General features: G+C 34.5%; 1 protein-coding gene across 7 annotated transcripts in view; it reads left to right on the top strand.

Moving 5' to 3' along the window:
- Positions 1-22,844, top strand: part of ryr3 (ryanodine receptor 3) — a 169,263-nt gene that overhangs the window by 19,768 nt on the left and 126,651 nt on the right. For all 7 annotated transcript variants that reach the window (XM_069193299.1, XM_069193301.1, XM_069193302.1 and 4 more), the window contains exons 2-3: positions 13,084-13,203; positions 21,289-21,396. In XM_069193299.1, coding sequence (XP_069049400.1) covers positions 13,084-13,203; positions 21,289-21,396 — 228 coding nt within the window. The remainder of the gene's footprint in view (positions 1-13,083; positions 13,204-21,288; positions 21,397-22,844) is intronic.

Genomic DNA, 22,844 nt, shown 5'->3' with positions numbered 1-22,844 from the left:
AGGTGTGGCATGTTATGTCTTAATTCTGCCACTAAAAAGTAGGACGCTGAAGTAGCTGTATTTGAAAAGGAATTAAAGCATTTGATTCTTTCCTGCCATTGTTTATAAACATCATGGGAAAATATCACAGTGGTGGCTCAACAGGTTTGTTGTTTTGGGGTGGTAAATACAGTAATACATTGTTGATTACACACATCATTGAGTCTTTGCTGCATCAACCAGTAATAAAAACGCAGATACTGTATCTCTTAGTACATAGTGGTGTGAAAAGACCCAAAGGTTGTTAATATTGCATGAATCTTTTATGAGATAGCGAATTGTTGTGTAGGCAATTGAAGTCATCACGCTTAGCATTACACAGCAAGCCAAGAACAAAAAACACAGCAAATAACATACTGTACATGGAGAGAAAAAAAAATCTTAATAAATCTTATACTTTAGGCCTTTTTGGAAATTTTGAGAGCTTAGACATTTTAAAGAAATTTCTTTAAAGTTTAGAGCAATGTACTGGGCTTGGGTTCTTAACATTTTGATGATCTGGCTACATTCTTAGCTTTACTGAATAAAAACTAGGATAAATTATTTTGTAAGTTGGTGTACTGTATACAGCATTACAGAATGCAAGAAAGCAGAAAAATACAGTAGGACTAGGAAAGGGTTTTTTAATGTTTTTTTAAATGTATAAACTAGGGGTGATTTGGTGTCTGTGGTACCAGTAATGATGCATACTATTCCAATTCTAATGTGAAATATTTTTCTCTGAAGATATTTTTCTTATAAAACTATTTTGGTTTTTCTGAAGATTTAGGAACTCTGACATCTACAATATGACATCTATTGCAAAAAACAAATAAAATTGCGATTGTGGGGAGTAGTCTTCTCTATGATAGAGAGAAGGTAATACGTATTTTAGTGGAGTGTACAGTAAATTTATTAAAGTACCCCATTGCTTCTGAAGTGCTTATGAAGTCAAAGCATTGAAACTTAAAGCTCCAGTTAATCAATAAGTTATTGGTGATGTTAGCATGCTAAGCATATTTGATTTCAAATGTTGAGAAACAAGTGAAACAAAGCAATTGTTTTATAATGTGTGGGACTTTTTGGGAAAATGTTTTAATCAGATGCAGATCTCAGAGAATTGGTAATTACAAGGTGTTCTTTCTCTGCATAAGGACATGCAAGTTTGATTTCAGAGATTAAGCTAAGTTGTACTTCTAGACTTACAGTACAACCTGAAATAGCAGGTAGTTTAAGAGTGTTGCTAATCACAGTCTGTGCAACCACTGGGACCTGCAAATATGATTGTGATTAAATTCAGAAGTAGATTTGTCCATTTATAGGTGCCTAAATATATGCAGTGATTTGTGAGACCTTTTTTTGTGATGTTGAACATTTATTTTTTACAAGTGACTACCAGAAATAAAACAAGCAGTAATGTGCATTAAAGTCCTGTTTCTTTCTCTTAGTCTTCTACTGTATTGAGCATTTTGAGTTTCTTAAAAAATTGTAATAAATGTAAATATGTATTAAAAGAATAGTGATAATTACAATAATAATGACAGACATAGAATTATGAGTCCACAGAGTATATCCACTATCTCAAATCCACTATCGCAAATACGCTGAAATGACACCTTTACGGTGATTATCTTTATTCCTTGAAACTATATTTTTGTTACATTTTTTAAGCCCTTTGAGGTACAAGTATTTTGTTCTCCAAATGACTTGGATTGTGAGTAGTTGTTTCTTATTTTAGATAGAAAAACAATACAAAATCATGACTGCATTCTATTATTTGTTTATTGATATTGGACAATCTCCTGCAAAGCAGACTCTGGCAGGGATATAGTAACGAACTCAAGGTTAAAAAATCAGTACAGACAAAACAGTCAGACTTCCTTATATTCATTTCATGCTTAATTACAAAGAAAGAGGATGAGCGGTTTGAAACCAAGTGTGGCATCTAAGCATTAATCGTCTCACAGCCAGCAATGAGACATGCACACATTGGTTTGTGTTCACAGTGGAAATAGAATGGACTGTTGCAGGATTGTAAACAATACAGTACATCACAAATAGAGGCAGTTAGTGGATGTCAGAAGCTTAATACTGTATGTGATTTATAAGGTTTGCGTAGTAAGGTTTGTTTGATTCACAGGTTTGATAAGACGTTAGAAGCAATGAGAGGGGTCGTTGATATCTTTATGCAGTAGCCAGGAACTGCATTTACAGTAAATATGCCTGAGGTGTTCTTAAGATAAAATGCATTTCATCCTTCAGGGCTGCAGTGCATCTTCACAAATATAGAATTTTGCTCCCCAAGGATTTTTTTTTCATTTTGGAAGGTAGCAACCAAGGGTTCCCACTTGTGTTCCACTTAACTTAGAAATATTGTTGATGTTTTACTCCCTTGATAAATTTGGAGCATGTTGGGGAAAAATGTTATTCCTTGATTTCGCAGTGCATCAAAGCTTGTGTCGAAGCTGATTCTGAGTGAAGGATCACTCTCTGTTAATAATAATAATTCCTTACACTTACAGTATACAGCGCTTCTCTGGACACTCCACTCAAAGTGCTTTACAGGTAAGGGGGCCTTCCCTCAACCACCAGCAGTGTGCAACATCCACCTGGATGATGCAACGGCAGCCATACTGCGAAAGTACACTCACCACACACCAGCAATCATTTGGGGAGTAGAACAGAGTGTTCTGCTCAGACTGTTCTCTGTCCCGTCACACTCCCCTGGTGTTCTCCAAGGTTCTGTGCTGAGTCTTTTGCTGTTCTCTCTTTAACCTTCTCCCTAGGACCTTCCTCAGTATACAGTAGGTGCTTCCTCAGTATTTCATACAACTTCTATTCAGGTGATGCTCAGATCTTCACCTTTACTCCTCTGATAACCTGGTCCTTTTCTGTGTTTATGCCTGCCTCTCATCAGTTTCCAACTGGATATGATCTCACCTCAAACTGAACCTCTCTAAGTCAAAAAATCTTTTTTCTGTTTCTCTCCATCTCTCTTTCTCTTGATGCCACCATCCTCTATGCCTCTGCCCCTGGTGTGAACTTCAGAGTCATTCCTGACCCCTCTGTCTCCTGATACCATCCTGTTTCTACTCTGGCCTTGTCTCATTGCGTTATCTTGACTCCCTTTCCTCATCAACTTGTCTGAACAACTTCTAGTTCAGGTCCTGGTGCTCTCCCCCTCGGACTATTGCAACTTTAACCTCCATCTCTTCCAGAGTGTTGCTGATCATTATCTCATTTATCTCATTCCATGTCATTACTCTCTTTCCTTCACTGACACATCATACAGTATACAGTGGCTGCGCACATTCATAACAAAAATCATGATCTAACCTACTGCTGCTAATTAACCACCCTGCCCCAATTTTTCACCAGTCACTCGAAAGGTTACTCCTTCTAGACCTCTCCACACCTCCTCCAGACTCTTCCTTCTCTCTTCTCCTTAATTTCACAGTCCATTCATTCTCGTCCCTGCTCTGTGGTGGAACAGAACATTAATTCTGTCAATCCCTGACCATCTTCTGGCATCTCCTCAAGGTTCATCTGGTTAGATGTGATCTCTCTCAAAAAATTGTGACCACATTCTGATGATGTACAGTATGCTGCTCATTGGCCTTCCTTCTTTGCTGTAATCAGTGATTCCATACCTAATTGATGCTTAATTCTTGATGGATGCTATTTTCCCTCGGCTCTGTGCAGCACAGGCATTATATTGCCAACATGTGCCTGCCGACCTCTTTGGTTTTTGTCATTTGTATTTTAATTTTTTTCATTTTGAATGATCTGTTTTTTACATTCGCTTTATCTATTTTATACTATATATTGCAGTTTATATAGCGTTTGTCTATTGTATAGTGTACTGTACATAGTGTAACTCACCTTGAAGAAGGATATCTACTAAACCAATTAATAGAAGACCCTGTGCTTATCGAGTTATGTGTTTGTTTTCACGGGCTGTGGTAGGAAGTGTGAAAGAACACATCCATTATAAACACAGGAGAATAGCATCATGCCAAATTTCAATTTAAATCATCAGTGACTTGAAGGCATCGAATGCACTTGCACGAGACAACGTTTTCTGTGAGTGATGCGGGCACATGTTTAGATTAGTGAGCATTCTGTCTTCCATATTCGCAAAAATGCTGATTTTAGATGTGTGGTAAAATGGGCGCATAGGCTGAAAGTACTGTACATGTAATGAATCATACTTTCTAGTAGTAATAAAACATAAGATTTGAATTGTGAGTGTATGAGCAGCATACAATAAAATACAATTTATTATTCTTTCTGGTGGTTCAGACCACTATTTTAGCCTCTTTTTCATGTGATCATGAACTTCTATGAATGGTCCTTATGAGTATTTCCTTTGCTTTTACTTTAAAGCTCTACCATTTGCTTTTAATAAAAGATATTTCATATATACAGTAATGTCAAAACCCAAAAAGTAAAGTTATCTTTTCAGTTGTTGTATTTGGTTTTACACAATAAAACTTTATAAGAGGAAAATGCAAAGAAGGTGTTTTCCATGAGCAATAGGACATAATCACTCAGTGAAACTTCTTCCACTGTATAAAGTTGATTAAAACTCATTAAGTGATTGAAACATGCTCTATGGGAGTCAATACAAACGTGGGTCATCTTAAAAAAAAAGGTGCACTGTCTCGGTCTCTGGCTTAGTGTGTTATTGTTTTTATTAATGTTCCTTTAATGTTTCTATGCAACAAGACAATTATACTAACAAGCAAAGCTGTAGAAGATACTTGATTTTTCACCACGATGATGGTGTTTTAAACTATACAGTACATTGCACAGTCATCACACCAAGAGGACACTTTGCCAGTAATCTTCATCTTTATAAGAATTCAAAAGAATATGGAACAAACAAGCTAGACTTTCAAGAAATGGCTTGATGAATTCCTTGTGTCTACTAACTATCAAATGGGTTGGGCTGGCCTAATAGCCTTTTCTTTTTGATGTTTTCTTATGTTCTAATAATGGCATGGCTCATGACATTTCACCTCCTGTGCTCTTTCCTTTTTTTACCTCCTTTTTCAGGTTACTGTCCTTATGATAGTAATCTTCAGGTTGGTACCCAATCTGTAGTCTGTTTGCCTGTGATCTGAAGTTTATCTAAAGTTATGGCATGGCGTTCTTTTTCTACTAAATATTTAGCATAATTTTACCAGCATTTTTGTTAATTTTATGGATGAAAATATTCAGTTTGCTAACTTTTTAAAATATATTGTAAATAAATATTTATAAAAATATAAGTATTTCTGATAGTAGTGTGAAAAGACCTGTAGCTGACATGGGCTTACTGTAGATTCCTTAAATATTCCTGGAGTCCCAACCTATGCTGTTGGAATGCATGAGTAGTAACACATCATAAAGCTGTCATATTTGACCATGTTAGCAAGCTGATTAAAGCAGACTGTATATTTAATACAGTAGATGTTGAGGCTAATTTATTCTGATACTTGAGTAAACCAGAATGTAGTTGTGGTACATTGGCAGTTTTTTCATAGCAGAACAGTTTACGTCTTAAACTGTCTTGTCCATGTGAACACTTTGCTTTCTATCGCAGCAATGTGTCATAGTAATAATACATGAAATTTTGCCCTGAAGCAAAGCATTTGTTCTAAATGTTCTGAATCATTTAATTTATGTAGGAGAGGTAAAACCTAGCTCTCAAGAATGAAGCTCTGTACTGTGCAAATGGACATGCAAATGTACATCTTGGTTTGGTCATTTTAAAACAACCAATATAAATAACACAATAGTCTGGAAAGTGAACCACCATTACTTCTTAAAAACTAACTGTGGTGAATATGGGCAATTTAGGATGATTCCCTTGTATTGTCATAATGACGTAGAATAGTTGTAGTAATACCTTTTGACATGTTTAGGACTGAATCAAGAGCAGAAATTTCTCTGTAGTCTGTGTTCCCATATTCTTCTTTGATAAAGGTCTTTTTAATGTGGATCGGTCATGTAAAATGGGTTTGTGAAAATAGCAGCAGTTGCCTTCCTCCTTTTCCTTAGAGCATATTAATGCTGAGTGCGTTGTGAGAATTTATTTGGCACAGCAGCACATTAGGTCTCCTCAAATTACTGCTAATGAATGTATCGGGGCCGAACTCCTTAGGTATCCACACCACCTGCTCTTGTCCTTAAAGACACACATAGGGGAAGGGAAGAAACCTAATTAAAAGAACAGGAACATTTAAGACATATCAACACAATTTGTGTGCAAAGGCAGACTTATAATGATGGCTTTGGTTACAGACTTTTGGGCCTTGTTTCTTCTCATTTTCAGGGTTTTGAAGCCTTTGCCTTTGCCAGTTCAAGTTCCTGCTTGGGTACTGGACACAGGCAGCAGAACTCCCCCCCCCCCAACACTCCAACTCTATACATAGCCTCTGATGTAGCTCTTTAGCTTTCTAGCAGATGTCTTTTCTGCAGTCCTCAGGATCATTTTGCCGCAGATTCACTGGATTCTTTGGCATGAGTTCAAGCTTGTAGAAACTCTATTAAATGTGGAATACTGTACCATGAGTTGAACTTTTCAGTTTATGGCTTCATATCATCCATTTAACAGGTTGCTTCATACAGTATCTTTATCATCTGATGTGTAGTAATATTCTGTCTTGTCTTGAAAATGTAATCTGAAAGTGGTGGTGTGCCCATCGCTAAAGTAAAAATAATTATGTATTTTTATACTGTAGCTACAACAGCTTTGTGCTCTGATACCAAGTGTTTGGGAGGTTTGTTTGGTTATCAGGTATTCCATACATAAAAATGCACATTAGGGTGTCATGAGAAAATTCTTGGAAGACACTACAATGTTCAAGCAATGCAATTCACAGTCGGAAACATGGGATGTGTCAAAAAAGAAACATACACTGTGCTAAATACGCTTAACTAATTGAGGAGGGAAATGTAGAAGTGCTGTTCACATACAGTAATTCTTGTCCAAGTCTGAGTTGTCCAATGCAACATTTTAAAATTAATTTTATTAAAGAAATCAATTTCACAGCCTAGCATAACTTACTAAGCACTTTCTAATATTACATGGCTTGAAAGATATTTGAGTACTTTCTGAATCTGCTCATAAAAAGGAATATTTAACAAACTACTCAGCACACTGCATGTACTATTCAGCTAAACCTTCACATTTTAATTTAATAATATAGAACAAAATTAATTTAGTCTAAATGGTCCCTTTTTAATTTATTTCTATTATGTATTTTTGTCTATAAGGTTTCCCAGTACTATTTACCTATGAAATGTACCCAAGTGGTGTAGGTATCATCTGTAGTTGTTGGTGTTGTCCTGGATTAGTGACAGGGTAAAATCAATGTAGGTCTTTAAACAGGAGTTAAATCACTCTTCTAACATTAGTAGTGATTAGCGGCTTCTTTTTTGGAGATGGTGAATTGTCAGGCTTTAATGTCACAGTTTGTTATAAAAAACACTTAAGTATATTAAATAATGTCAACATGAATCCCAAGCCCCTTTGGAAGGCTTCATAGGACTCTTGTTGAAAAGCTCTTGAGCTGGTACATTGACACTTTAAAATCATTCTGTTAGAAGTGCGAGCAAAAGGCCTTCTGCTTAATATCTGAATTATATTCCATCAAACTCTTGAACATAATACCTTCAGTGGGAGTCAAAGGAATGTGGGGGTTTATTGGATCAGCCTTCACCACCCTGGAATATGCCAGGACTGCTGCTCTGTATGTTAAAGCATTAATAAATCACTAGGGACAGAGTTGTTTCATCTGTCTATTTGTGTTTTTTCTCGAGATAGGTGACGATGGGCTTTGTTAGCAGGTGATAGGAAGGCTATAGGCAGCATACAATTGCGGCTATTAATTGAAGACCAGTAGGTGGCCCTTTTCCCTTTGGTTATGTAATTTCAAACAAGGTTTCCTTTATGATGACAGGCTACACTGTGCTGTTGGAATTATCTTTATACAGGATGTACATAAAATAGACTTTGAAGGTATGTAACCCTCTGCATTTAACTTAATAACACGGCTGCTGTCCATGGTGTTGTGGTAGAATCCAACAACAGATTGTAATGGCTAAATTTGAATTGCTGTCTTTTTGTATCTTCTAAGCTGGTCCTGTGGTTAGGTTGGTCTGTAGTGTGTTTATGCAAAAATGACCTCCACATTTTGCTCTGGAGGTGACTCATCTGCAGGACACAATGGGGTGAATCAGTTTTCTGGGGGAGCTACTGTACATATACATGTTCTTGTTTTATTCATATGAGACCTATTCCAGACTGTATTTAGATAAACAACAATTAAAATTCTCAATAACATTCTCACTGGTTTAAACGCATTAATGTGTAAATAGCCGTATCAATTGGGAAAAAAAAGAGCACAGGCTGTAATTAACAATACCAATTTAAAAATAATAGGTAGCCAAATGCAGCATTGCATTAAACAAAATGTTCTAGGAAATGATTCTTATACAGCATTTTGCATTTGGTATGATAAAGTGATCAGTCTGGGAATTGATAAGATTTTGAATTACTGCTTGGTTCAGTTTTGACACAGATATATGGGTCTTTCCTTCAGTGAGGTGACATTGAGGTAAATTGCTGTTGCCAATTAAGCAGCTCTTTGGTTTGTGGGATTCACATCTTGGCACCCAAGGAACAAGCTGACGTCGTCACTTTCAGACAGTAGTACATTAGTAAGACTGTGTGGGTATTCCTCCAGGGAAACCTGAATTATTAACAAGAGTTCATTCTGTTCAAGAGATAAATCTTTTACCATTCTTTCACTAAGATAGAATTGAATTGGCTCAGATAAACTGTGTGATTATGGTGTAATTTTATCAGGGTGGTAAAACATCAGGTTGCACCTTGTCTTGTTGGAAACACTGACGTTGCCCTAACATTGTACAGTTTTATTTTGTTCTGATTAACTTTGACACTTGGTGTTTAATATGATCCTTCAGGCTGACTGACAGAATGCCTGCTCTTTAATGTGATATTTGTTTAAGAAGTCGTAATCAATTGCGGAAGTGATATTATGTTACGGCTCATGGTAACATTGCTAATTGATGTGAAGATTTGCTAGATTAACAGGTTTAAATAAGGTCTCTGAAGTTTCATCTCAATGACCTCTCATTATAACCTTTCTTATATTACTATGAAAATCCTAAAAGAAACACTTAAGAATAAAAGACAGTTGCTTCATGTACATATGCGTACTGTTTAACTGTGCTGTTTGCTGTTATCAAAGCTAGATGTTTAATCTTTTTGTAGTTTGTCAATGGCTTTCAAGCACTTATTGTTTGGTTTAACTAACATTTGAATTATGTATACCAACAAAAGACATAAGGGTGATTCAATTTTAGTCACAGTTGTAAATTGTCTTTGACCTCAGTTGTAGTCAGTAAATAAGACTGACTTCCTGGTAAAAGAAAATGATTGCACCCAAGCCTGTGAAGCTACAGTATGTAATCATTTCCTGAAAAATTAATGAAAGTGTACTGGAGCAAAATCTCGCCTGTGTGGGTAGTTTCTATAAAGGGTTAGGGGCTTAATCTGTGTTTGCAACATTTAATACATTAGTTTGTTCAGCAAATTCCAGTGTTAACCATGGAAACCATTGATGGAGATGAATACTGTAAATATTCTAATCATACAAATGTACTATCAAAAAGGAAACACATCAGTATCATTTTAAAGTTTTTATTATATGGCTCTCATTTGAAATGCACTGATTAAGAAACATATAAATAGTTTATTGAGGACTGGAGTGAACAATTACTTGCAGATGGTGAGATATTGAAGACCCATTCACTGTGTAATTAAGCAGACAAGCTTCAATTTTATGAATACGTGTTTAAAACTGCTATACTAGATTAAGAAGATATTTCTTTGACTTTAACTTCTTTCACATTCTTTGCTGTGTCTTGTTTTGCCTGTGGAATGGAAGAAGCCAAAAGTTCAATTTTGATCAGTTTTCTTACTATATGCGCAGTAGTATTATATACAGTTTGGTATTTAGAAATAATGTTCTTACAATATCATGCAATTTCATGTAATGCACCTTAAGTGAAGTAATTTTTTATCTTTTTGATGAAGAGTTATATAAAAGCAATGAATGATGAATACTATAAGGAATTTTATGGTTCATTTCAGAGAAATGCAGTCTTTTTTAAGTGTCAGTGTGTCTTGGATATCAAAACATGTTAAGGTGTTTAGCCATGCTTTGGATTAGTCCAGTGGTCTCATATTCAATTCCTGGAGGGTTTCTTTCCTTCATCTCTTTCTTTTTTACAAAAGAATCATGTTTTTTTTTAAAAATGGTGATCTGTAGTATACAGTATGTGCCGTAAAAGTAAAAAAAAAATACACCTACTGTACAGTACCTACTGTATACCTACAGTACACTTCTTTGCATCTACACACTGACAAATACAACTTTAATTTTAGGATCATTAATAATGCTTCCTTATAGTAAAAGTCTCACCATGTTTACTTTGTCGAGCTAAAGAAAAATAAACAGTTTTTTGGTGGTTGAAAGGCATTTGTTAAATTGTTTAAGCTATTGGGCCACCAATGATCAAGCACATTGTATTTTAAAATTATTTCATCATCTGCTTACTTACAGTGTGTCTTGTAGACACCTAATCAATGTTGTTTAACCTTATTAGAACTAGCATATCCAATACGAGACACTACCCAATATAAATTACATTATTTGAACTATTCTAGGAAATCCATGTCAGAAGAATATAACAACATTATGAAAATCAGTCTGTTGCTATTTCAGTGCATTAAACCAAGGCTTCAATCATTTTTGATTGGCCTCTTGTAATCAGGGAAGGTCACTGAGCTCACAGGATAATATTTGGATACTGAATTACAGAGTATTCCATAATAAAGAGACATGAACTGCCATTTCCCTCCAATAATGTCATTTTGTTTTGTCATTTTGTGTTCTGTTTTCGGAACAGATGCATAATAGATGCATAATAGTATTTACAGTACTGTATGTCACAGAGTTGTGTTCTAAGGCATACAGTACAGTTACAGTACATACTGTACAGTGGCACTCTGTGTTTGAAAGGTGCAATAAATCTTGTTGTTAAACTATACCTATGCATTTATGATGCCTCTTATTGGTTTATTGAGCAGTTATTCATTTTAGCAAGTGGTAAAGATTTTTATTGTATGAATGTAATAGGAATTATTTGGGAATAATACATAAGGTGACACCACCCCCTTGTAAATTGGATATTGTTGAATTCTCCTGTGGTGAGAGCCTTTTTGGTGTATTGGAATTCATTATTCTGAGGGGAGCTTTATTGAAGCCAGAGGTGCTTTACAGCAGCTGTGTTTGAAATTAACAGTGGCAGCAATGTAGTTCTATGTATTTCTAATAAGTAAGCATGCAGGAAGGAAGCAGGTATACCTTTGGATATATTATCACTCCACTGCTATAAATTGTTTCTTCACCAAGAATGAAGAAATGTCATTTAAATATAGTCTGACAAGGTGACTCTCTGGGGATTCATAAAGCTTAACCTTTGTGAAGCAGTTTAGCATTGTTAAAGATAACCCTGATTCAGATGTTCAGTGATTGTGCTGATTGCTTGACTTTAAGAAGATGAGTCATTCTTAATGGGCTAAGTAAATGTGCTTAGAGAATGTTTTCTCTTTGCAATTTGCAACTCCTGTAGTTATGCAGCAGTAGTTTTTTATTTTTAAGTAAAAAGAGGTATGTGTCAATATTCATATCCCTGTAAGTTAAAATATTCATCCGTTTTGGCTAATCAACTCTAATAAAAGAAAAAAATAATCATAGAAGGTAAGAATTACTGTAAATCTCATTAAATGGGTTTTAATCCTTGATTATTTTTTATCTTGTGTATTCATTCTCATCTGTCAGTAGAGCAGATTAATTCTTACTTATCTGTTCTACCACTGTGTTGTACACAATTTACTCAATAAATAAAAGTTGATTTTGAAAAGACCTCAGTCACATTAAAGAGTCAGACATGATAAAAGCTTCAAAGCAGTTAAGCAATCTGAAGAGAAAGAGACAAGAACTCCATCTGCTTTCTTCAAATTCAGAAGTATAGGTTTATTTAACTCAAAGCCAAGTTTAGAATGCACAATTGGGATTTTTGAGAGAAAGCAATGGCACCATAACTAATGAGGTTAAATAAATTCTGGAAAGCTCTTAAGGATGTTTTTAAATTACTTGGGGCATCCAAGAAAGATGCCTTCTCACACTGAACATTTTTTCTCCAGATTCTAACTACCCTAAATCAAGCATCCAGAGATGACAAAACTGCAGTGCACGAGTTCTGCTATGAAATCGAACTTGAATGTGAAGAAAAACTACGATATAAATGAAATGTGCAACTTTGAATCTAGCAAACTCTGTTTCATAGAACATGCTGTATCTTACAAGACTGGCAAAAGCACATAGCACAAATATTACAATGGAACACAACTAAGTCTCCTTAATTGAAGAAATTATTAAAATTTAAAAAGTTACTATTTAAAAAAGATATTATAATTAACTTCAAGGACACATTTCCGTTTTGCCATTATTATATTCTAAATATGTATCTTGTGTCTTATAGTGTTTGTTGTGCGACAGTTTTTTTTTGTATTAACATTTTCAGCAAAATTAAGTTTCTAAAAACACTTGTAGAGCTGAACTTTAGAAACTTCACAAATAATGATGATTTTTTTTTGTTACTTCAGTGGAGATGTTCTGAGAAATGAATCATAATGTACTGCATGTGCATGAATTTAAAAAGTAGTAACATTGCCTTCCAGTTTAAAAATTGGATATGCTTGCCTCTAATATTGAATCTTTATACTTAGAAACTGTAACAGGCCTACAAATCCTAACAAATAGGGTAGGATTTTTTAATTTGTGACCAGCACTGCTATTTTTGATGAGGTAAGGCATGACAGCAGCTGAGTATTGGTCTGGTCGTAAATGTTGTTGTTAATGGGCTACTGTTCGAGCGCAATGAAGATTTTCTATTTTGTAACCCTCCATTGTTTCCTGACAGGATGATGAAGTGGTCCTCCAGTGTGTTGCCAACATCCAGAAAGAACATCGCAAGTTCTGCCTGGCAGCTGAAGGACTTGGTAATCGCCTCTGCTACTTAGAGCCAACATCAGAGGCAAAGGTAAGTTAGACACTGATACCATTTGGAAGCAAACTCTTCTTTTGAATAGCACCTGACAAAAAAAAAAGGTCAGCAATCACAGGTTGTTGGTAGCATGTTGGATTTTATTGTTTCAAAGTGGATTTAAAATGTCTGTTACCATCATGGGGACATTTATCAGGCAATGAAGATTTGTATAAAAAAGTAATGGTTACAGATGTGAACATTCAGACTTGAAACAGTTGTTTTGTATGTGGTCAAATAAAATGATTTTTTTCAAATGCATACTAAACAGATTTCACATTGAAATCTGAGTTCTCAGAGAGTGGTCTCTGCTTGTTTGGTTTTGGTTTTCTTGTATGACTAGTTCATACAGTACAGATATTTATATTTGAGTATGGGTTTCTTAATTTTTTCTGTTACTCAAATTATCTTCCTTATTTTCATATACTGTATACAGTATCTGGTAGGTCATATATTGAAAATGAGAACCATGAAACCAGCTGTATTTCTGAGCTACAGAAATCATTTTGTCTGTTATAATTTGGGTAGAGGGATTGTCAACTAGTAAATAAAATTAAATCAAACTGAGAAGAAATAACATTTCAATAACCTATACTATACATAGACATTTAATAGTGGGAGTGAAAAAATAATCCCAAGGATCTTCTTATTACTAAAATAATGCTTGTAATTAAATAACAGCTAGGTCACAAAACACAATTTTTAGCTGGAGATCAAAAACAGTAATTAAATCTGTAAGGCAACCAGGGAAGAAATTCCAAAGCTAAATACCATGGCAACCAAATACTGTGGTACCACATGCTTTCCAAATTTAACCTTGCAGTGAAATGTCCATCTGAGCCTGGAAAATAAAAACTGAATTTAGGGTTCAAAAACTTGGTTTAGTAAGAGAGAGCCAGTATGGTTAACAGTATAAGGTAGAAATATCTGTTTGAGAAATTAAAGTGAAAGAATAATACTTTAGATGGTCATCCATTTGATTGTGAAACAGTGGCTAAACCATTGTTGCACCATATTTGATCTGTGTGCATTGAAATGTGGTTTCACTCAGCTTTTGAAAGGTACCGTATAAATCAGATTCCTGGGTTGTAAAATACTGCTTTTTTTTTCAAATGTACAGTATTTGTGCTTACCATTATATACTGAGTATCAAAAGCATGTTGATTTCTCTATGAATGTCTCTATTTCTCTATGAATGTACAGTATGTTGTTTGTAAAATACTGTATTGTACATATTTTGTTTATTAATTGTATGTTTTAACATGATTTTAATTAAGTCATCATTAATGACTGACCATGATACACTCAGTCCAAAATCAAGCCTAGTGAAAACATAGAAAGAAAAACAGGGAAAAAATACACCCTAATCATCAAGAGAACAATGCCTTTGTTCTGTTGAACAAAGAGCCTGGACTACTGTACCATTAGCGTTGTAGTCAAGGCTTTTTTAGTGTTGAATTGAAATCCTGTGTAGGTGATATTAATGGATGTCAGAGAATATGGTTCTGCAGATACTCTGATTTAATGCATATACAGTCTACAGATCAGTTAATGAGAAGGTCCCATGCTCTTATGTATTAAATTTATAAATTAGTTGCAGTTGTATCAGTAAGAGATACTGTAGATTTCTTTACTCAGTATATTCTGAATATTCAGTTTCAAAAAAAAAGTTACCTTAATCTTTAATGCAATGCTTCTATTTTGCAATAAATAATATTCACTATCTCATTGTATTAAAAAATGAAAAATGTTGAAAGATTGCAAAACCACATTCCTTTAGAGTACTGTATATACCATTTGAAGATCAGACAGAAGCTACAATGTTTTATATCAGAATGCATCCATTAGCTCTTAGTTAATCTTGTCTATTGTTTGTGGTAAGCAAAAACTGTTGATAGTGCACTGTAAGAGTATTGTTTATTCTAATCATAATCAATTTATTTTTTTAATTATTTCTGTATTGCCCAGCTGGTAACATTCTGTGACTACCAGGTATTTTCTATTCAAAAGAAAGATTGATTTAAATATAACATGTACTGCATGTATTTTTCCCATCCTCTGTTCTAATATAGAAATTGAAATTGGAGTCCATAAAGTTTATTGGACAATATTTAAAGTAGACAGCAGTGATTTGTGATACTGCTGCCTTACAGTTTGTCTTCAGTGCATTATCTGTATGTGTAGCATATCTTAGGGAAAATGCCTCATTTTTTACTGTACTTCAAAAGAAGCAACAAATCATATACAGTCAAAATGCAAACAAGACGAAGTACATTGTTTAATCATTGCTTTAGGTTTTCAAACATGTGTTTCTAACAAACAGGCCTGATTACACAGACCAAGATTAGTTTTACTCCTAGACTTTGAAATATCAATGTCATCCAAGGTTCATGAAACCTCTGGCAATTCATTTAATAATATGCATCTAATGTGAACATTGGCTTAGCAGTATAGTGGACAAGAATGAGATATAGTCCTACTGTATCTCGGCTGTATAGTATAATTGTTATCTTGAAAACCCTAGTCCATACTGTTAAAAAATAGGAGACATACAGTAGGAAGTAAAAAGTGTAAATGAGTGTAAGTAAAGATCTAGTAAAGATCTAGATCATTGGTGATCATTTCACCAAGGTTCTGGCCTTTTTATGTACAGTATAGAAGAAACAGTTTCATAGAGGTGCATTTACTGTACCCTGTCTTTTAACCAGGCAAAAGTAGTGCCTTGTCTCAAAATAAAAATTACCTCCCAGAAGCCGCAATGTGAGTGATATCGCTAGTACTGTGGCTACAGAACTTTAATCTCTTGCAGAGAACAGGTACAGTCTAGTTTTCCAGTATCCCCAATGTGTCGTCTTTGCATACGTCCTTTAGACATTTACTAAAGTGTCTATTTTTTTCTGATTCACCCAGTACTTTAGCTGCTGTGAAACAGCTACTGTATGCATGTTTCTTGTTAAGCTCTTTTCATGTGGAACACGTCTGTTTCACTTAGCAAAACCATGTACAAGTTATAATTTGATGCAAAATCACTACAGTACCTGCCAACAGTCCACTCTTTTCCCCTTGTTTCCCTTTCAAAACTATTCCAAACTATTAATCATTCACTTGTTTTTTTTAATGATTATGCCTTTCTTTCAAAAACAATTGACTAGATTGCAGATGTAGGTTAAGAGGTGCAAAGAAAATGGGGATAAGTAAAAAGAAAGAAACTAATTTCGCGCTGTGAAATAATGTTTCCCTCCTGGAGTGCAAGTGAAAGTTGTTTTAATTGAGTAGTGCTAAGGATCGATGCATAGCAGTTTGAACCCTCTTCTTAATAAAGGCCTGTTTTTGGCATTCACTGTATCCTTCATTGGATAAGATTTTGACATGCCCTTACTGTGCAGGCAGTCCTGGCTTTTAAAAGCCTATCAGGCTGTAGCTCTAAAACCAAAATTATACCTGGATCTCAACATAACAGTAAAAATCAAGATAAGGCTGTTATGACAAAGAACACATTGCTCTACGGACTTGACATTCATTCAAATGGTAACCTTAACAGATTGAAGCTCTTCATTTGTACAATTATCTTTAGAACAGAATGCCAAGGCCAGGTCTAGCATACTGTACATTCAACTACATACAGTATGAAGCACATTTTTTTAAAAAAAGGAAAGAGTAAACCTTTACTTGCTAGTGTTTATCCTAGTATCACAAGAATAATGATTATAAATCAGAAAGAATGCAGTATGTTGTTTAATATTCTGTAACTTTCTGATGCAGATAAGATTCCACTTAGGGTTATGACGTTTGTCATAAACTTTTGCAACTCGTATACAGTTGGCTATGTACACAAGGTATCATCATTTATCGTAAGAAAGCTCTGGGAAGTCACTGGTCTTCACACTTTTTATCTATACAGACACATTTAGGACAGACCTGAATAGTAGGAACAATGAAAGTACTACTCTGAATAAAATAAATAGACTAAAGTTTATTTTACTGAATCCTAAGTATTTCCCTGATACAAAAGCAGTAAGCTGATGAGGAATGTTTCATTTAAGTATGTCAAATGTTTCACAAACAAAAACAATTGCAATACAAAGAGACATTTTGATTTATTTCTAAACTAAAACTTTAACAACTGACCTTATTGATTCCTTCCTCAGGGAAATGGATATATAGTTCTCTACAAATTGTGGACATACCTCAGAGCACTGAGAGTGCTCATTGTGCTCTTAGCTAACAATAAAGCAAGAGGGTCAGACAGACAGGCAGCCATATAAAAGTCTCTTTTTCCTATCCTTCCAGATTGAAAGCTCACTATTAGAGCCCCTGTGCTGAGTTGCATTCTCATTAATAGATTTTGCTCATGTCTGCAGCTTTCTTCCCTCAGTTGCGTGCTAGCCTCTCTCTCCATGCTGCATGGGTCACAGGTCACCAGGCTGGGTTACAGTCTTGGGAGCATGTTACCCCTGTTCTCTTTCCAGTATGTACATGATATTCTATGCTTGAGTGAGTGTGATGATTTCTAAAAATGTGTTGTAATTACTTTTAAGAAATCATCTATAGGAAAATAAACACACAAGGGATGCACAGTAGCATTAAGTATTAAGATGTTACAGTATATGGCTGATTGGAAAGTACAGAAAATAGTACTGTTTACAGTAATACCATGCCCTATGTAACTTCTATGTTTTAAGAGTGAAACAGAACACACTGTACAGTACATACAGCATGGTCTTTCCTTGAACATGTGCAGTTAATTTATTGAAATCGATTTGCATTTATTTCTTTTTGTTTTCTGTGAATGAATATAATCAAAGACTATTGTTTTATGAACAGTCTATAAAATCATGTAGATGTGACCAAAAACATAATCTATAGCAAAATTAGTTATTGACAAGATCAATTTTACAAATACAAATCCTGGAACCTGCAAGCTTAATTTCAGTGCTTATTTTTCAACTAGGCCTTTGTTTTCTATAAGGAATCATGCCACAGTAGCTCAGCTGCAATTACTTTGAAATCCGAGAGAGAATTAACAGCAGAATCTAAAAGATTGCATTTGATCAGTGCTGGAAAGATATTTTTCTGTTAGGGAGGACTGTGTTGAAAATACCCAAGTTGCTATACTGCAAACTGGAATGCTATGGTTGAGGAAAGTAAATTACTGACATAAAAATTGTAAAACATCTGTGCATATTTACTGTAAAGAACTTTGATGACAGTTTTTTTGGCAATGATGAAATGCAGTGGTTTGTTTGTATAGAGCTCTGATGTCTTCATGTTAATACCCCAAAGTCTATAGGTTTGTATGGATTACAAGAATGTCTGCCTTGTGAAAAATTTCTGATAATGTGATTACTACAGTAGTAAACGGGGCCCTATTTAGTTAGTGAACTTCTAGTCAGTAATGCGTCTCATTTCACAGGTTTAACAGATGTGCACTGGCATAGGAGAGAGATACAGCCATGTGCTTTCAGAGGTCTTTAGAATTGAGTACAGTAAATGTGCTGGCAATTAATTGTCGAACGTCTGTCTGATACAGACTAGGGAGGAGAATAAATGAACCTAATTAAGATCAAGCTAACCAGAGGGACTAAAACTTTGGCAGCACTTAGGCTTGACAACCTTTTTTTTATCTCAAAACAATAATTAAGGAAACATATCAGTGAGCAAAAACTACCAGAAGATCAGGAGAAACTCTAAAACTGGATTTGTTTCTGTTTTTTTGCACAGTTAATTTTTAAAAAAATCTATAGATCTGTAATCTTAGTGTATTAATAAAATGTATTTCTTTATCTACTGTTATGGCACTCAATAGGCATATTAATTCTGGAACCTCCTGATTCAGGGAAGCATGGCAATTTTCAGAGTTATACAGTAATTGAAACTTATAAACAATCTCTACTTGTATTGTATTAAGGTCAAAATGTGATGGAAGCGGTGTTAAAGCTCCTTACTGTTGGTCTATTTAGATTTTTGTCCTTTTTGATGTGTTCTGTGCTTCGTTAAAGCCCTATAAATGGGAGATATGGGAACTGCAGAGTACTATGCCGTATCAGCAATTATGAAACAATCTAATATCACTTTTAACTTTGATGTAACTTGCTTTTTTAAAATATTGTAATGATATGGAGCTAAATTTAACTGTAAAATGTTCTCAGCTTGATTTGAATGTTTATCCTTTTGCTTTGTCTGTTTACATGAAACATTTTACAGTTTTCATTGTAACTTACTGACTCTACAAAGACATTGAAATAAGATATTCTATTGTAAATTTGCCTCTAGCTCTGTAGGTTTTAAGATTATAAAGTACTACAGTGTCCACATTGAATGTAACTACTGAGTTTTTGCAAGTTTTAATAACTATTTTCTGGTATCTGATATCTGATAACATTTGCTTATTTGGTATACATTTTAAGAAACAATTAGTTGCTTCTGTCCCTTTTTAAAAGACAAAAGACTACAATACTGAAATCAATCTGAAAAAAATAAAATAAAACCATGTATACTGTACTGTACTTAAATAGATACAGCAACACATAAACGTGTATACTGCTATAGTTTCTCAGAAGTAAGTTGTTCTTACTTTCTAAGCCAGTATCTATCAATATCAGAATGATGATAATTCTGGTTGTTAAAGGGCCCATAACCAGTATGACTTCAATAAGCTTATACCTACCATAATCATACCATAGCCTTACCTATTAATCATTCCAATACATCATCAACTTGATGTTGTCTAGATGTTTTGTTGTTTAATGTTATTTTGCTGTTTCCGTTTAAAATCATAATGCCTGATTCAGAGTTTGATATTTTCGATGAAGCAAGACTGATTGATCCTCTGTTAAAACATGTCCCAGATCATTTGTTTCTTGTCCACTTTTAATGCTAAAGTGAAAATTATATTTAAATAAATATTCACATGATTAATATTGATTACAACTGTGGCAAGACTTGTGGAGGCCATTCTCAAATGAATATTGTTTCTCTCTGTTAGCAGTTATGCATCTGACCCTAGTGATCTTGAACATTATTCATAAAGTATCTTCAAAAGGTGCTCCCTGTAAATAAAAGCATTAATTTTTAGAAAATAATTTGCCTTAACATGCTTTATGTAATTCTAAAGTTTGAATGTTAGATTCTGTTGACAAGGATGTTAAATGAATAGTGGATCCCATTTTCTTCGATGACCTCATTGGAAATGTTTTACAATTACATTTAGTTTTTAGTATAATTGTTTATGAGTGTCTCAATAACATATTTTTTGTGTTCTTTTTTTTCCTGAAAATTAAGTATAAGAAAAGGTATTGATGATAATTGTCCCCAGTGAACTCGTTAGGGTTTGTTTGTGTCTTTTAGTTAGTGTATCTGTCAGAGCTTCTATAAACATTTTTAAAAAATGGAACAAAGTCAATACCTTACTCTGACTAGAACCCTCTGCTTGACCATTGTTTTATGATACATTGTTTTAGGCAACTTAAGCAGTACGTTTTAAATTGAAGCAACCATGGATTTGTAGGATGACATTGAGCCAGCATTTGTTTATGTGTAAATTCTTATAAAGAAGTCTGATAGTGTGTTCCCTTTTCTACAATGTTAAAGTGAAAGATCTTTCATTGTAATGCCGTTCATGCCCACAGCTCAAAGATAACATTTGTAATGTTAAATTAAACATTTTAATCTGAAAATAAAAAGGTCAGAAAAGGTAAATATGTTATTTGATGGAGAAATCAAGGATTTTTGACATGCAGTGAAAAGTTCCTAAGGAATTAACACAAACAGGATGTTCTTATAATGGCTTTGATTTTGTTTTGCAGCCTTTAAAAGCACATAATGTAATCCGAGCGCTGGAGAGAAATAATGCTTTGATGAATCTGGTCCATTATTGCTTTTGATTGGCAATTTTGTTTTATTATTTTCTGAAGTATAAAAATCCTAGAAACACAGTGATGCAGAACATTGCTGAACTGACAGTCAAATCACGTTTCTGCACACAGTTGTCCTGTAATTACTCTGCACATACTGTAGGTCAGTTGAACAAACGTATCTGGGATTTGCATTGACGTCTGCCTTGTCGTCCCCGTCTCGTTGCAGTATGTTCCGCCGGACCTGTGCATCTGTAACTTTGTGCTGGAGCAGTCCCTGTCGGTGCGGGCCCTGCAGGAGATGCTGGCCAACACTGTGGAGAATGCTAGTGAAGGAGTAAGTGTCACTGCCACTTCACAACCCACATGTTGCAGATTTATTCATTTCTGCATTCTTCAGTTTTATTATACACTCATGGAGTTCTATTTTGTGAAGAACAGAACGAATCTTAAGTCCGCATTTGCTTTATAATCAGTGCTTCTACCGCCATTCTAATTAATACATACTGTACAAAATCAAACATTTTCTCGTACTGTAGATTGTAGAAATTTCACTTCCCAATGTTCACTTAATGGTTGTTATATGTACAGTAGCTCCAAGTGCTACTGTACCTATACCTTGCCTACAGTAAATCCATTCTGTGAACTTAGAACTGATGTGTGCTTCTGTGTGTGATATTGTTCTTGTTATCATGTTCTTAGAATTTTATCTTTATGCTGTGTTTAAGCCTTACAGTCAAGACAGTACTCTACTATGTGATGGCTTTCCTTTGTCATATAAGGATATTATAATGTAAAGACCCTGTTTGTTCCAGACTTTTTTCACTTTCATTTTTTTCCTTTGATCAACACTGGAATTTGACGAAAATTCTGAAATGCCAGTAAATAAAGCTTCGCCTAATACCAGTGCTACATTTTCCATTGAGCCTCCAATACAAAACTATAATTTAGAGTTTAGATTTACAAAGTAGTATACTGTAAATATTTAATCTTTACTGTTTTTCTGTTCTATTATAATCTACGGTATTAGGATTTTGACTCAGGAATGGTGGAAATATGGGCAAACTTGGTAAAGGTATAATTTGTAATTGTGAGTAGAATTGTGTGAAATATTTTGGTGGGTTTTTATACATGATGTGGTTATTACAGATTATAGAGGTAAATTTTAGTTCTAACAACAGGTTAGAGCACTGTTATGCAAAAGTTATTATATCAATTGCAGGTGACATCTTGTTTTCTGTATCCTTTCCAGAGCTCAAAATTGAAATTGTTTGATAAACTACATCATATGTGAAAATGTGTTGCTCTTCCCTTTACAGTACAAGCAGAGACAGGGGACATGATATGTTAGTAACCCTTTTAGAGAAAATCGGAAATACTGATATCAGGTGTCTTGGAGTTCAAGCATTATCAAAACATATGTATAATTTGGGTACAGAAACTTTAGTTTAATTATTGTATTTCAAATTAAAAATCCCCTCAAATAAACAGGCATTATCTGTCAGTGCTATAGTACATGATTGACTAGTCTTGCCATGCAGCTCTTGCCCAACATTCGGCTCAACAGTTGGATGGGTTTTATTCAGTTGCGATTCTATTGATTATCTAAAAAACTGTTTACAATAAAAATACACATCATTTTACATCTTTGTTTGTAAAATTCATCCTCTTCCTTTTACTTTCCTAGTTAGTGTTGCTGTTGTTGTGATATACAGTATGTTGCATGGGTAGAAGCAAGACATACTGTAATACACCTTTTGATTGTTAATTTAGCAAATTTCAGCT

This window comes from Lepisosteus oculatus, chromosome 8 (genome assembly GCF_040954835.1).
Source record: "Lepisosteus oculatus isolate fLepOcu1 chromosome 8, fLepOcu1.hap2, whole genome shotgun sequence".
Classification (NCBI taxonomy): Eukaryota; Metazoa; Chordata; class Actinopteri; order Semionotiformes; family Lepisosteidae; genus Lepisosteus; species Lepisosteus oculatus.
This window is presented reverse-complemented; position numbering and strand designations above follow the sequence as displayed.